This window comes from Cuculus canorus, chromosome 16, assembly GCF_017976375.1.
Source record: "Cuculus canorus isolate bCucCan1 chromosome 16, bCucCan1.pri, whole genome shotgun sequence".
NCBI classification, from domain to species: Eukaryota; Metazoa; Chordata; class Aves; order Cuculiformes; family Cuculidae; genus Cuculus; species Cuculus canorus.
The window spans coordinates 15784875-15801058 of NC_071416.1; the positions used below are offsets into that span (position 1 = coordinate 15784875).

The following is a 16184-nucleotide window of genomic DNA, read 5'->3' on the forward strand; positions in this document are numbered from 1 at the left end:
AAAGTCTTTTGTAGCTATGTACGTTCAAATCAGCCTGCATAACATGTCATGCAGCACATGCCGGAAAGCTTTCAGTTAGCAAAATCTTCTAGTGGACAACACAAATATCTTATTTTGCATTCATTGTTGTCATAGTCTCATTTGCTATAACTGCTACACAAAATTAAACATTATAATGAAAATTAGGAGTTATATGCTGGAGGAAACTGTTGTTGCTAATTACAAAATCTAAAAAATGCAAAACTAAGGCAGCTTTTTGTTAGAAGGAACTGAAAGCCCTCATTCTTACTTCCCCAACACTGCAATATGTGACAGAGTGCTAGCAAGGCAAGGCCCATGGGAAGAGACACAGAAGAACATTCCACAGAAGCCGTGATTAATCCCCAGGCAGGAAAATACCTAAATCACATTGCTGCATTGAGCCAGCTACCAATATGTGCAAGAATCAAGTGTTTAATTTCATCTGAAGATGCCCGAAGGAAACAGAATGACTTGCAAGTAGGAAAGAACACAAGTTGTTCCTCTATTTCTTGTAAGAACTGACAGGCTTGGCACTCAGTTACCAAAAGCCATAGTCTGCCATGCAATACTATGCAGGAAACTATTTTTTTTAATTGGCAGGTCTCCTTTTTTCTTAGTTAATCCCAGCATGAGCGGCACTTTATAAAACCGATAGAATCCAGCTGATATGAACTAATACTTTGATGAAACTCCCTCCCTAAGTAGCTCCCTGTGCAATGTCATCTTAATCAAGCTTGAAAATTCATTTTTATAACTTAACATCACTAATAATACTTGCTCCAGGCCCACTCTAGATGCGTAGATGACTAATAAAGTAGATCTTAATCCAGAACTAAGACAAAAGCTGTCCGTGGTTTAACCACATGAAAATTACGTGGTTATCATTGACTAAGCATTATATCATCTCCTTGAAAATGCTTAACAGGAAAAAAATAAACAAAACTAAACAAAGATGCCAAGATTTGGATGTGTTGCAGCGGTCTGACTTATTGCAAATCATAAATAACCACACGTGGAGACAAAATTAACGAGAGAGATGATATCAAGGGAGAGGCACAGGAAAAAAAAAATACTGAATACTGGAACTGAACGAGCGTTTCCTATTCCGTTTTTCTCTTGGAGATGAACATAAATCAGATCAACATTTTACTGCTAAAATGAAGGAGGGGGGTGAATGGAAGCTGTTTTACAGACTGATTTAGGAGTGTCTTTTATCTTGAGAAGAAAAAATTTTCCACTATCTGCCCCCAAAGAAGTTTTTCCCCGTTGGAGGGCGGGCAGGGGCGGGCGGGCTCGGGGCACCCTCGGGACAGGGGCGCTCCGCACCTGTGCGCTGCGCCCTTCCTCTCGTGTCGGGGCGCGCGCGGCGTCTCTCACACCACAAAGCGCAACTTTCACCGCTCCCTCTTGGCTGTCGGGGACCTGAAGGTCCCCCGAACCTCCCCGGGATGGGGACAGCGCTGTGTGCGATCCCAGGGGCACATCCCAGCGAACCAGAGAACAGCTGGGGCTGGGAGGGACCCTAAAGACCACCTCGCCGCAGCCCCTGCCCGAGCCCCGCCGGGGCTTCCGCGCACGGCAGCGCCCGCAGCCACTGTCCTCTCGAAGGGACGAGCACGGAGATACTTACTCAGCCGTCCAGGAGTCCGCCTCCCCCGGGCAGCCGGCTCCCCGCGGCGAGGAACGGCCCCGGGCCGGGCGGGGACCGCCTCCTTTCCATCCGACCTCTCCGGGGCCGCGCAGCCTTCTCGCTGGGTAATAGGCAGAGTTAAGAGCGCAAACCTGCCCTCTGCGCAGCCCCTCCGTACCATCGGCACCGCAGCCCCTTACGGCTCGGAGCGGGGACAGACCGAGGGCTGCCGGGGCAACCCGAGCGCCCCACTCCTGCCCAGCATCCCGGCAGAGCGGCACCCCGGCAGGAGCATCCCTGTAGGAGCGGCACCCAGGAAGGAGCATCCCGGCAGGAGCGGCACCCCGGCAGGGTCAATCCCCTCGGCAGGAGCGGCATCCCGGCAGGGTCATCCCCCTCGGCAGCCCCCGCCCCGCCCCTCGTCCGGCCCCGCCGCGCGCCGTGCGCGACACCTAGCGGAGAGCTGCGGCCGAGCACCAGCACCCCTTCCTCACCTCCTCCCTTCCTCCATCCTTCCCTCCCCTCCTCCCTCTCTCCCTCCATTCCTCCCTCTCCCTCCCTCCATCCCTCTCTCCCTTCCTCCCCCTTTCTTTCTTCTTCCTCTCCCTCTCTCTCCCTCTCCCCCTCCTCCTCTCCCTTTTTCCCCTCTCTCCCTCTCCCGGTGGGAGTACTCCCTCAGAAGAGACAAGGGCCAAAGGTCTACGGAAAACATTTGTTTAAAGTCATGACGCCTCACCCAGGGAATGGGAATTCAACAAATGCAGCGCCAAGCAAACCTGCACCACCAGCACAGAGCTTCCCCTCCCCAACCATCTCATTTGCAGCTCCAAAAATCCATTTTCCTCATAGCGTGGTGCTGGAAGGAGCCTGTGCTGCAGCCAGTCAGCGTTCAGACATACTAGACTGGGTGTCTGTTTTTTTTTTTAATTACTGGAAAGTAAAGGCTGCAGCTGAAAATGCAGCTTTAAGCTGCTCAGAATTCCTCCAGGTCCTGTTTGCAAGGTCAGTGCTTAAATGACTTGAGATTAGAAACATTCAGTTTTGCATTAGGCAGAGCAGAACTGCTGATACACAAAAACATTCCAGCCTTCTCCATAAGGATGGAGCCATGAGACTCCCTGTGGAAGCCTGCAGTTGAAGAGGCTCCTCTTAAGCCTTCTGGATGATGCTTCACTACAGAAGATGCTCTTCCTTGCATCAAGCTCCTTTAAAACACACTCTTTAACCAAAGTGAGGCTGTAGAGATCAAGACAGCAGTTAAAGTTGAGACAAAACCAGCTATCTGTTCTGTCCACTGTTCCACCTCCTCCAAGCAGGAAATAGGACATACTTTGTAACTAATTGGTAGGTAGAACAAGGCCAGGACTTCTCAATATCAGTGTTTCTTCTCAATAGCAGCATTACTCTCAGTTGGCAGAGGTCAGAAGCAGTCTGCCCTGCCAAGACGTTTGCCCCATGCATCCTGCTCTGTCTCATCTCGACAATAGCACCAGACCGACCCTTTTATGCAGCACTTGTGACAACTAAAAACCTCTTATCTGAGAAACTGTAAGGTATTTGCAAAACCCGACCGTCCACTGACCCGCACTGCACAGAGGAGTAGCACACGGCATCTCTGGGCACTTTATTTCTCATTTCCATTTAAGCTCTCCAGGTCCGGGCAGCCTTCTTGCTATGTATTTGCAGAGTTAAGAACATAAACCTGTTCTCTGCTCAGCCACCAAGTACCATTGATACTGTGATCCCTGTAGGGTTTCCGTTCAGTATCTCTGACAGAAATGTTTCTGTCAGGGAAAGATGCACCAGACAAAACTTCAGTGAGACTTCGAAACTGTATTTGGGAAGCTCTAACAGACCAGAATGAAGTATTCCTAACTTCTTGTACATCACAGATCAGCTGTTTCAAAACTAAGTTATCTATCCTAGGAGGAAGAGCATGAAGAGGTGTGTTTAGAAGAAACACAAGGAGCCGGGAGTACTTTAGGTGCTTTGAAAGTATAACACCAACTTAGATTCCTCCTGATTATTTCATATAGAGCTGTAGCGCTGGCTTGAATTATTTACTGTAGAAGAAAATGCTCAAGAGGAAAGAGTGCTGAAAAGAACAGATCATGCATTTGATTACTGGTTTTATGACCAAATGGCTTCATAGCATCTGCAACTCAGCTGCTAGGTTAGGATAACCCTTCTATCTTCACTATCTTAACAGCTTATCAGTATAAAGCATGGTCAAAATACAAGGAAAGCCAGGTGTTAAATCACTTCCTTTTTTTAACATGGTAACTTCGCAGGATGACTCAAAAATCAAGCAGTTTTTCTACATTGTACAGATCCAGTTACTAACCACCTGAAGTATTTTTGAAAGACAGTTAATAGCTTTACAATGTTTAATAAAACACCCAAATTGTCTGGTGCATGTAGTTTTGTGGGGTTTTTTTTTTGCATTTTAGCTCATTTATTCTTCGGTTTGCAAAATACATCTACTTCTCACATTTTAAAGCACAGGATAGAGAGCATGAAGGGCAGACTTGCTAACAAGGTTATTAGGGGATTTAAGCTATTAGGATTTAAAATTTCTAAATTAAAAGTACAAGCGTTTTATGTAACCCTATGTAGCATTCAGAAAGTCAGAGAAATCTATGTTTATACAGTCAATGCTTTCTCCTCAGCATTTTAAGTATTCCAAATCCTTTGCATCGTCCATCAGAAAGATGAGAGCCTATATATGTATTTTCACTGGCTTCACAACATTCAGAATAGCAAAGCAGCAAAGGAAAAGAAAAAAAGGAAAGACTTTTTAGGAATTCCAGTGTCTCACAACAGAAACACCCCTTTCCTGCCTAGAGGTTATTATTACAGCTACAAGGGTCTAAAGAGAGAGGTCGGGCTTGCAGGTAGAGATAGGATCTTTTATTTGACCAGCTTATAGGGCTTAATACAATGGACAAACATTTGGCTATTGCAAAACTAGGTATTCCCTTCTGCAATACCCTTGGCTTCTCACCTCCTTCGTTACCATATCTCCTCTTTGCTTCCTATTTTTTACTTTTAGCTCTGTCTTGCAGCTGTGAATAATTACATCTCATTTCTAGGACTTATTTAGACACGTCAGATTATGAGACAAGCTTTGTCTGTTGTAACCACGCCAACTAAGTGCTTTTTATACAAGCATGACCCCCCCCCCCCCCACTGGATGACGTCCCTACCTTCTTCAGCTCCTTTCACATCATCTGCTGTTCTCTGTCCCACAAACTCTGTTCCTTGTTTCTCAGCATTGTCAACGCATCTGTGACTACAAAAGAAAACGCCATATCAGTAACTAGGCATTACCAGGTGCTCAAAAGAAAATACCCTGAAGAAATCATTGCGCCACAGGCAAGAAGAACTATGTTCCTCTGTGGAAAGGAAATGTGGGGGAAATAAATATCCTCTTACATACTTTCTTCAATGTAACATCACAGAGCCTGATACAAGTCTTTCACACTGATGAAATGCAAGGCATTTCCTTATACCATCATGTACCTAAAATGGTAGTTCAAGTAGAAAGGAATGTTAATTGGAAAGACAGGAAATTATAACTTATGAGCAACACTTCTGAATTGCTGCCGTAAGAAATGCTGGTTAAATAGCACAGCACTTCTTCAAATCGCTTTGTGCTTCATATATTATTCATCTTCCAGAGGTCCTTCATCTTCCAGAGGTCCTGGCTGACTGGGGAAGTTCCACTAGACTGGAGGCTGGCTGATGTTGTGCCCATATACAAGAAGGGTTGCAGAGAGTATCCGGGGAACTACAGGCCTGTCAGTCTCACCTCAGTGCCAGGGAAAGTCATGGAACAGGTAATCCTGAGTGCTATCGTGAAGCACATGCAAGAGAACCGGGTGATCAGGCCCAGTCAACATGGGTTTACAAAAGGCAGATCTTGCCAAACTAACCTGATCACCTTCTATGACAAAATCACTCAACTACTGGATGGGGGAAAGGCTGTGGATGTAGTCTTCTTGGACTTCAGTAAAGCCTTTGACACAGTTTCTCACAGCATTCTGCTTCAGAAACTGTCAGCCTCTGGCCTGGACAGGCGCACACTCTCCTGGGTTGAAAACTGGTTGGATGGCCGGGCCCAGAGAGTGGTGGTCAATGGAGTTAACTCCAGCTGGAGGCCAGTCACAAGTGGAGTTCCTCAGGGCTCAGTACTGGGTCCAGCTCTGTTCAATGTCTTTATCAATGACCTGGATGAAGGCATTGAGTGCACCCTCAGCAAGTTTGCAGATGACACTAAGCTGGGAGGAAGTGTCGACCTGCTGGAGGGTAGGGAGGCTCTGCAAAGGGATCTGAACAGGCTGGACTGCTGGGCCGAGACCAATGGGATGAGGTTTAACAAGACCAAATGCCGGGTCCTGCACTTGGGGCACAACAACCCTATGCAGCGCTACAGACTGGGGGAAGAATGGCTGGAGAGCTGCACAGAAGAGAAGGACCTGGGGGTGCTGGTTGACAGCCGACTGAACATGAGCCAGCAGTGTGCCCAGGGGGCCAAGAAGGCCAATGGCATCTTGGCTTGTATCAGAAATGGGGTCACCAGCAGGTCCAGGGAGGTTATTCTCCCTCTGTACTCGGCACTGGTGAGACCGCACCTCGAATACTGTGTTCAGTTCTGGGCCCCTCACCACAAGAAGGATGTTGAGGCTCTGGAGCGTGTCCAGAGAAGAGCAACAAAGCTGGTGAGGGGGCTGGAGAACAAGTCTTATGAGGAGCGGCTGAGAGAGCTGGGGTTGTTTAGCCTTGAGAAGAGGAGGCTGAGGGGAGACCTTATTACTCTCTACAACTACCTGAAAGGAGGTTGTGGAGAGGAGGGAGCTGGCCTCTTCTCCCAAGTGACAGGGGACAGGACTAGAGGGAATGGCCTGAAGCTCCGTCAGGGGAGGTTCAGGTTGGATATCAGAAAAAAATTCTTCACAGTAAGAGTCATTGGGTACTGGAACAGGCTGCCCAGGGAGGTGGTCGAGTCGCCTTCCCTGGAGGTGTTTAAGGAACGGGTGGATGAAGTACTTAGGGACATGGTTTAGGGAGTGTTAGGAACGGTTGGACTCGATGATCCAATGGGTCCTTTCCAACCTTGTGTGATTCTGTGATTCTGTGATTCTGTGATTTCTAAAGCACTTTTAGAATCAAGCATACTACGTTAAGTCCTCAGAGACAAATATATCTCCTATTTGAGAGGGAAAGTACACAAATGATCTGTAAGAGCTGACGAGGAGTCTGAATTCTCAATCTTGGCTACAATCTCACCTCTCCAAGAACCAGCTGTACCATTTCTCACATACTTCTGCAGCATCCAAGAACAATACTGTTACCGTCCAACACATTTTTTCTCCTGCTACTATTGGAAGCTGTGAATGACACTACCTTGAAGCTGATTATTCCTCTCTAGCATTACCGCATGCAACTACTACTTAACAGTATCTGAATATCGATGCTTGTACTGCATGGACATATTTAATCAGAAGAGATTAGGCAAATCAAATTGGATGATCAAACTGATGAGATTCATGCAAGTCAAACAAGGTTACTTATGAAAATCCCAGAAACTTGGGATTGTCTTGTATCTGCAACCATACACGAGTTCTCATAACATAATCAAAGTCATAATATCTTGTTAAGAGCTCATGACCTTGAGAGAAGTTAAGTACTGTTGGCATTAAAAGGACCGGCTGTTATTGCATGGTGTTTAACAGTTGCATTCCTTCCTCAAGGAGGCAGCAGTAGGAAAAGTTAGTCTTCCTTCACAATTAGTTTCTTGGTTTAGGAAAACTACCAGTAGGGATTACAGTGATTTGCAGAAACAGTGTTGCTGACTTGCATGAGTATGCATTTTCATCTCATTCCCTTACAGTGCCCCAGATTAGCTTCTGTCCTCGGCCTCCCCTGCAGGTTCAGTCCAGGTCAACATTAGCATTAGTCTACTCTTTCAGACCTTCTCCAACCCAAAGCGCCCTATCAAGCTTACTTTATCCTTGTAGATACAAGCACTCCTGCAGACACATTCCTCAGGCTTTGCTCCTGCAATAACTCACCTCGATTCTTTGTGAATTTCTCTTAGGACACATTCTCTTGTATTTGGAAGCCTGCTGCAAGGCACAGAAACAACAGATACCAGTGGCCAAGTGAAATAATCTGTGCTCCTGCTGCGAAGAGCAAGTCCTGCCTCAGTGGAAGGACCTCCCCAACTCAGCGTCAACCCCAAGCCGCGGAACACCGCAGGAGATGCATTTGCAGAGTTTAGGCCAACACCAGACTACTTCTGTGGAAGCATATCTTATACAAAACAGCGTCCTCTAGATTCAACATATTTTTGACCTCTTTAAGTGACTTCTTAGGGAGACAAAACTCATTTTGAATCAACTCAATGCTGGTAAGCAGAAATCGTATTCCATTGCACTTTTTCAATCCATCTGTTGGCATTTATTTTCCTCATACAAAATTGTTTACACACAGTTTTCTTGCCTTTTCAGGCTGCTCAGTCCTCAGATTTGTTCCACTAAAAACATCCTACAAAGCAGATGACATTGCTTTTTTTTTCAGTCTGGTATCCTTTTAGAAAATAAGCAAAGAAAACCCACACACTCTATTAAAAACGTAATTGAATCACGGGTTTATACAATAACAATGTTATTGGTTTTGTCTTTTATTCCTTTAGTAAAACAGTTTGGGTTTTTTTATGCTAGCAAGTACGAGGCTGATGTTTTCACTAAACTATCACAACTCAGGATGGGTTCCCGAGAGGCAAATCAGCTTGGCATTCATCATTACATATGCAAAGTTAAGACATATCTTTCCACACACACGAACACTTAACCTACACTGGATTGTTTGCCATTTTATTGTCTAATTGTGCAGCCTGTCTGTGATCCTTCAGATTTTGATCCTCATTTTTTTACATGTAATTTATTCCAAATATAAAATACTCAAAAAAATTGCAGCTGCACTATCAGAAAGTTACTTACTCTGAGAACAACACTTAAAAAAACTTTGAGTAACTTGGTAATCTCTCCCAGTTTCAGAGGTTTATGCATTTAGATAGGAGTTCCGAAGTTAGAAAAATACTACATTTGGATTTTAATACAGGCAAGACGAAGTCCTGAAGTTCACACCATTTCAGTAAAATACCAATTTCAGCATTCCTTTAGGAATGAGGTAAGCTGTCAGGTTCTGTGCAAAGTAAAGAAATTTCTTCTAGCTGCAAGACAGACTCAAGGGCACAGGTGAAGTAGCTCGGGTTCTTTCAGCTGCCTATCAACATTAAGATAATGTAATGCTGTACTTGGTCTTTTTGTCACCTCTCCATAGCCACACAGGCAAGTAAGGAAAGTACTGAACCCTAAGTTCTGAAGGTACAGAAAAAGAGTCACGCGACTGGCCCTGAGACCAGCAGTCACAAAAGCCCTACATGGAAGGGCTAAACAAAACTCGAGTCCTTTGTCACTAGGTAAATGTTTACAAGGGCTGCCACGGCATTAGATATGGGAGAAAGCATCTCTAAGTGGAATGGGTTCAAGTTAAAACTTTGAATAAAGAGAGTTATACCAAATACTTACAGTAACAGTGAAAACCTCCACCTCACCAGCAACACCTGGCAAAGGTGAGGGAGGATGAGGAACCGTCTCCCAGACCTCATGACCTAAATTTTACTATGAGCAGTCCTCAGGCAAGTGATACAATGCAAGATTAATTATTTGCAGCTATTGCAGGAATAAGCACACCACGGGTTAGTCAGCAGGACCGAAGGACAAATGCTCTGAACCCTTGTATACTTTCCACAGGTAGGGATTTGCTCCAGAGATGGGAGCAGAGGGAGTAAACATTTAAGACTGCTATGAAAACAGATCCCGCTTAGCTGCCCAAAAGAAAATGAAGCCCATCTACTTTCACACTTGAGAATAACAGGATGCATTTTTCTTCCTTTTTACTTATCTGACAAAGGAATAGAGAAAAACACTTATTTCTATATCCATTTATTATTCCAGTCTGTAAAAATATAAGACTAATATACAACTACATCTAGCTTGATTTTGTAAAATCAATCTTCATTCTGTGAGATACCAATGTACATCATACATTAAAGTTGTAAGAAAAATACTGATATTTGACATTTTAAACAAGTTCATTCATGTAAAAATCACATTGCAAGTAAAATTTAATTAGAAAATACATAATATTCACAAAAATACACGTTAAAGACAGCTTGTGAGAACATTGTCCTAAATTTAATTCAGTTGTGGAAAAAAAAAAATGATTCACAGTTAGGCTTGACTTATCCAGTACCATAGCAGAACTTCAAAGTAAATGCATCTTAATTCCATTAAGAATTTGTTCTTTTTCCTATTAAGGTGCACTTAAATCTCTCAGTCACAAATACGGAATGACTCGATGCCCCACTATGCATGTACAGAACACATAAACTAGGCAAAGGAACTTTCATTTTCCATTCCATTTTGAAATAATTTGGATGTTTATAAATTAATCTATAAAATCTGGATTGAAAATACAATTTACATATACAGGACACATAATACACAAAGATTACATTAATAGCAGCGTAATATTGTCAATCATGCGTAGTAGCATCCTCCCTAACACTTCTAGATTCTTATTCCACTTTTTTTAGCTAAAGATAAAATCTCTATAAAACAGTCAAGCCTTTAAGTATTTTCTTGCAGGGAGAAAATTGCAAAGATGTTAAAAATTTAGGAGGTAGTGAATGAAAGGCTAACAATAGCATATTTTAAAAACCCTTATACTGAACCCCAGTATCATTTACATATAAAATTAAGTTTAGCCACTCACAATCAACCATTGATCATCCTGAAGTAACAATTTAAAAATATTTTGTAATTAACAGTGTATGCATTAGTAAGATATGGAAGAACTTTAGAAACTTTATGGTAACTGCAACATTAAGCAATTATATGCTGTGCAGTCTGTCATTGTAACTGTTAAATATACACTTAGCCCATTTTTAGTTTTATTCTTAAACGTTTTTATCAAGTCCCAAATGCTTAGTTTCACTATGTTATCAAACTTCTGTAAAACAGAACGTGTGTGTTAAAAAGAATATCATCTCACATTTAGATTTATCAGTTCACAGGAAAGGTCCTACGAGATGAATTCTCATGCAATTTAGAGTGGGACCCTAGTTAAAGTTCTACAAGCCCTTAATACTGGCATATATACTCAAAATATTCATGCATCTGTTATAAGTACAGGTTAGGTAACACAGGGTTTGGCGGCCCACTAGCCTTGGGTGTTTGTACCTCAGTAATAAGTCATCTCGTAACACCAGCATTCCCAGACTCAGCCCTCTCGTGTAAGTTAATAGCTTGAAGCCGTTAACCAAGCTGCAAATACTCATGTACCGCATTAGACCCATAAGGTATGAAAACATTGCACCTGTATCAAGTGCACTACCAGTTCATTTGCTGTATCTGTGGTCCTCATCTCTCTCCTCATCCAAGTGCCTTTATTCCTTTGATTATTCACAATACATTCAAGTAAATAAAAGGCACTGAAGTGCAAACTAGCATAATAAATGAAAGTTGCCCTCCACTGACGATTTCATACAGGAAGGAAAGTCTTCTGATAAAGAAAAGACACATTAAAGTAAACAATCTTCCTTAAATAAAGGAAATGTAGAGCAGCACTGACAGAACACGTGTATATTTAAAGTCTACATGTTGCAGAATGATCTTTTATTTTCTTCATTTCACACTAAGTGGATGTAGTTACTTCATCTGTAAAAATTATTAGCAAAGTAAGTATAACACTTCAAAATTCTTGCTCGTGTTGGAAAAGATTCCAGGGCCTCTCTATATGTACGCTGAAGAAACCATAAATAAATCTAACAAAGCAGAACTCTAACCTGTATTTGCAGAGTACCATTGTCTGTTCCGCTAACTCTCCATAAATAAAAATGGGCACAAATACCTTTCTTGACATCTACGAGACATGAACTCCAATGGTATTGAATGTTTGAAGTTATTCCTGCTCATAGACAAGAATTTAAAATTTGCATTCAGTAAAACTAAACAGCAGTAATTTCTGAAGCAATTTTGTTTATACCATTACAAAAATGGTAATGGAAATACAGGTTTACCCACTAATATCCTATAAAGACTTTTACAGATGCCTTAACATTACACGTACAGTTAATTTCTTGTTAGTAAAGTTACCAGAGGTAGATGTTTCCTCAAGATAGACCGAGGGGAAAAAATGAAAGGGGTTAGCCTCCTTTCCCACTCATCCTATCTCCCTGACAGGGTAGAACCTGCTTCCAAGAACCTAGACTACTGACTCTGGTAAGCACATTACCACAGTACAGAACTGGTAGCGTCCTACTTCTTTCTTAAAGGCTGACATAGACTACTGGATCCCTGGTGAGAAGCTCCATCCATCCTCCCCAATCCTATTAGTCCCCATCTCATTTTCCTGCCACAACTTATGTTCCCAGACAAGGGTCGGGTTGGGAACTGAGTGCCGAAGTGGTAATGCAGGAGATTTTAAAAGGTGAGAGGGGGAAAATCAAGCTAGAAGCTGCTTCCTGCAATTATCTCAGTAAGTTTTCAGCTGATCACACGCATACTTACACACTTGCAGTATCAGGACTTGTCATCAGTATTTTGTTTTACTTATAGCAACTTTGTAATAAGTAGAACACCCAGTCAGTGGCACACAAAGATCCACATTTACAGTTTAGTTCATTATAATGAATAATTTAATGTGACATGGCTCAAGCAGGTCATATTAAAGTCTCATTCTGATTCAAAACTTCTTTTTAATCTAGGGATTTAACTTAATTTAAACTGTTCTAACTTATTTGGGTCTGAAGAAAGTAACTTTTTACATAGTTCAGACTCACTACAACAAAACTGTGCTAGTAGAAACCTTCACAGCTTTACTAAGACTGTGATCCTAACACAGGCTGTTATGTTATTTCCACAGAATTAAGTTTACACCTGATTTCTTTGAAATTTTCTGAGATTAGCAACTAAATCCAATGGTATCCTTAAATATTGCAAACTAAAATGAGAAAAGGGCTTTGATATTTAAGTGTTAAGACTTTCACATTTGAATTTCAAAATAGCAGTCATTAAAAGCAAGCTTACCTGGCCATTAAAACCAGTAAAGGTGCATGACTAATGAGTCTGTGGTTGCACATTCACTTAGAAAGGAACAGTCAACTTCAGAAGTCCCCACTTTCAAATCCTGTCACCACTGTGACAGACCCCTGTTGCTCAATTAGACCAATCAAGAACATCTCTTACCACCCCACCTCCTGCTTATTTTTCAGTTTCCTTATACACAGAGTGACAAACAGCTTTACCAGTTAAATAACAGTCCAGAACAGGAATGAAGTGGCTAAAGCAGCTCCCTCACACGTAAGCAGCTTTTTAGATGAAAATGAAACCACAGTACATTAGATAGTCAAACTCACACAACAATGGAAGTTTACTCATATAAAACCAGTAGTATTCTGCATTTAAAAAGAAAAAAACTACCTTTGAAAGAAAGCTCACAGACATTTCTTAGGTATCCTTCATTTCCAATTTAAATTTTCCTCATCCAATCCTAGTCATTTATCAATTATTATATCTTCCATCTTTGTGCAGTATTTACACTGAAGTGCAGAATTAACCAAAGTTAGTCAACTTACATAATTTTGCCCTCCTTTTAATCTAACTGCAGTGCTCAGTAGATGGAGAGGTATTAATATGTATTATATATTAAGCCAAATTAAAACATGTATGGCATCCTTAATACAAAGCACACCAATGTAATTTCACAGTGTTATTATAGTTCCATCTTCTAACGACTTACGATCTTGATCTTGTACTTCATAGTCCATGCTAACACTGCCTGCTGAATGATTCAAGTTCATCTCACTGGAAGGAAAGAATCCATTTTGTGTTGACTCGTGAAGTTCAATTTGTGTCAACGATTCTAGGCTTTCACTGGTAGGTGCAGCTTTCGGTATCTGCTGTGGCTCACCGTTATCTTCAATAATAATGTCCTCTTCATCACTGTCCTCTTCTCCTTGCAAGGAATTTGCTAAAATATTTGGTGTGCTACTTGGAAGGCTAGATTCCGTTGACTGACCAGAGCTGCCAGAAGTCCGACTGTTCCTCACAACATTATTTCTCTGGTTTGCTGGTCTCACCGTAATGATCAGGTTACGGCTGTTTGCAATCATCATGTCTGTAACCTGGTCAAGGCTTTTTCCCGAAACCTCTATTCCATTCACCTCCAGTACTTCATCATTGACAGCCAGTAAGCCTGTGCTTTGAGCCAGGCCTCCCGGGACAAGCCTGGATATGAAAATCCCTGGAACTTTCTCTAATCCGTGTGGTGTTACTCTGACACTAGAGCCATCTCGTATATAAAATCCAAGGGGTTTGTCAGTTCCGTACTTGTAAAGTCGTACCCGACGATGGGTTTCTGGAAGAATATCTACATCTATAATCGAAGACACTGGTCTGAAGTCTTGTGGCAAGCTAATAACAATGTGCGGTTTCTTCTTGTGGTTATCTGGACGTAGGACATTCGATAAGACATTCTTCTTCCTTGTCATAGTATCCGTACCAAAGGCACTGTAGTCTGCGTCTTCTGTAAGACATAGCACATTGGTGATTAGATCACTGTATAATGTGGTCCATATAGCATCGCTATCTTGTTTTAGATTAGCAGAATGAAATATCTAACACAGGTTTCCAGCTTGCCATAGAAGAAACATTTCTCCCTACACATGAAACAAGCTTTAGTGTTACATTCAATGTTTGCAATACTCTTGGTTTCCTGCTACCAAAAGGAAAGACAGCACTCAAAAAATTAAAGTTAACAAACAAAGACACAAAGAACTATATTCTAGCAGCTTGAGGAAACCGTTAGAATGGAAAGAGTGAGAATGTTCCTAGAAATATTTTAAGCTTATTCAGAGTAATTCCACTTGTTAGTTTTCTCTCCTCAGGTTTCAGATCATTGGAAAAGAAAGAATGAAAAAGGGAAAGCAGCCAGTGTGCCTATTATTGCCTAGTTCCTGGAAGAGAGCCAAGTGACCTGGATTCAAACTCCAGAAAGCTTATTCCATTCTGCACTCTTTTCCCTGCCCCCATGCAACATAGGTAAAATGGCTGTGGAGCAGAAACAAAGAGATCTTGCACAAAATACTTCAAGCAAAATTGTTCATACAAGCAGTGCTGTAACTGCTGCAATTTGATACAGAAGCACACAAATAGCTAGAATTTTAAAAAAGAAAACATATGCAAGTCATACAAACACTTCTAATGGAAAAGGAAGTATGTTCTGCAGAAGCAATTCTGACGCCTGAAATGCCAATTTGCAGAAGGAAGCTTCCATTTTTCTTTCTAACATACTATAACTCTCCAAAATCACTGAACCAAAACACATTCAGATCAGAGTTTCCTTGGATTTACACTTGTATTTTTGCAATGTTGCATACATTTTTTTCCTGCAACAGATAAAAAAATAATGAAGCAGAACTGGTTTGCACTAACCCTGTAATTGAGAGAATGTGATAATACAAAGCAATCCAAACTTAAGATGCTATTGGAACAGCCAAGAAAGTAAAATAATTGCTATACATTTCAATCCGTGAATTGAAATAACTATGGAAATACTATCCTAGTGTGAAATTTCAGGAAGGCTGTCAATTGCTGATAAAAAAGCACACAGTCAGGAGACTTTTCTTCTATGCTAAGATGAAGGTATATAGAGATGTATCAGTTATATTTGGACTCTTCAGACATTTTACGCAAAACAGAACACAAAGTACTTCAGAAGGAATAGTCTAACACTATTCCAACGTGTGATACTAACCCGCTCCTTCCCCAGACATTATGGCTGCTGCAAACTAGAGTTTAGGAATACAAGGAATGGTCTATTAAGAAAGCCTTGGATGCTAGAGGAAAGAGGACAACAGGAAAAGAAACAATAAGTTAGTGCATTGGGGGATTTATTACAAACTCATACCTTGTGTGCACACACTAGTAATAAAACAGTTTATCAATGCGGTTTTAAAAAAAGTGTCCTGATGATGGCCTTATTCACATACCTTACTTTATCTTATGGGAGGCAAAGCCGTTTGCCAAAGACAGAACACCTTTTCTATTAAAGTTTACAGATGAAGTTGTTCAACAGTTTGACACAATCAGGAATCATTTCTGAAGGCATCTAAGCCTACATGGCCATACTACACTCTGGAGTCACTTTTGTGGCAGTTTCAGTTACTTTGGAAGGACATAGATGCATCTCTAGATTATTATATCCACCTTGGACAGCTAATTTGTAGTTCCACTGTTGCTCAGATTTGGCCGTTTTTTCATCCAGAATGGTGTTTTTCCAAGAGTTACTAAATGAACAAAGGCAGCACTAACAAAACAAATAGCCTAGATGCCTAAAGTGTGTGAAGTCAGTCATCTTGAAGAGCGGGTTGATTAAAATACAGTTCAGCCTCCCAAACCAA

General features: G+C 41.8%; 1 protein-coding gene across 4 annotated transcripts in view; it reads right to left on the reverse strand.

Moving 5' to 3' along the window:
- Positions 1-16184, reverse strand: part of PARD6B (par-6 family cell polarity regulator beta) — a 63632-nt gene that overhangs the window by 36576 nt on the left and 10872 nt on the right. For 3 of the 4 annotated variants that reach the window (XR_008452598.1, XR_008452597.1, XM_054081551.1), the window contains exons 3-4: positions 13523-14308; positions 4858-4943 (exon numbers count right to left, since the gene is read on the reverse strand). Coding sequence is in view for 2 of the 4 variants with exons in the window: in XM_054081551.1 (XP_053937526.1) it covers positions 4873-4943; positions 13523-14308 (857 nt within the window). In the remaining 2 variants the exon portion in view is untranslated. Of the gene's footprint in view, positions 1-4857; positions 4944-8198; positions 14309-16184 lie in introns of those variants that run through there. The other variant, XM_054081552.1, reaches the window with a different exon arrangement.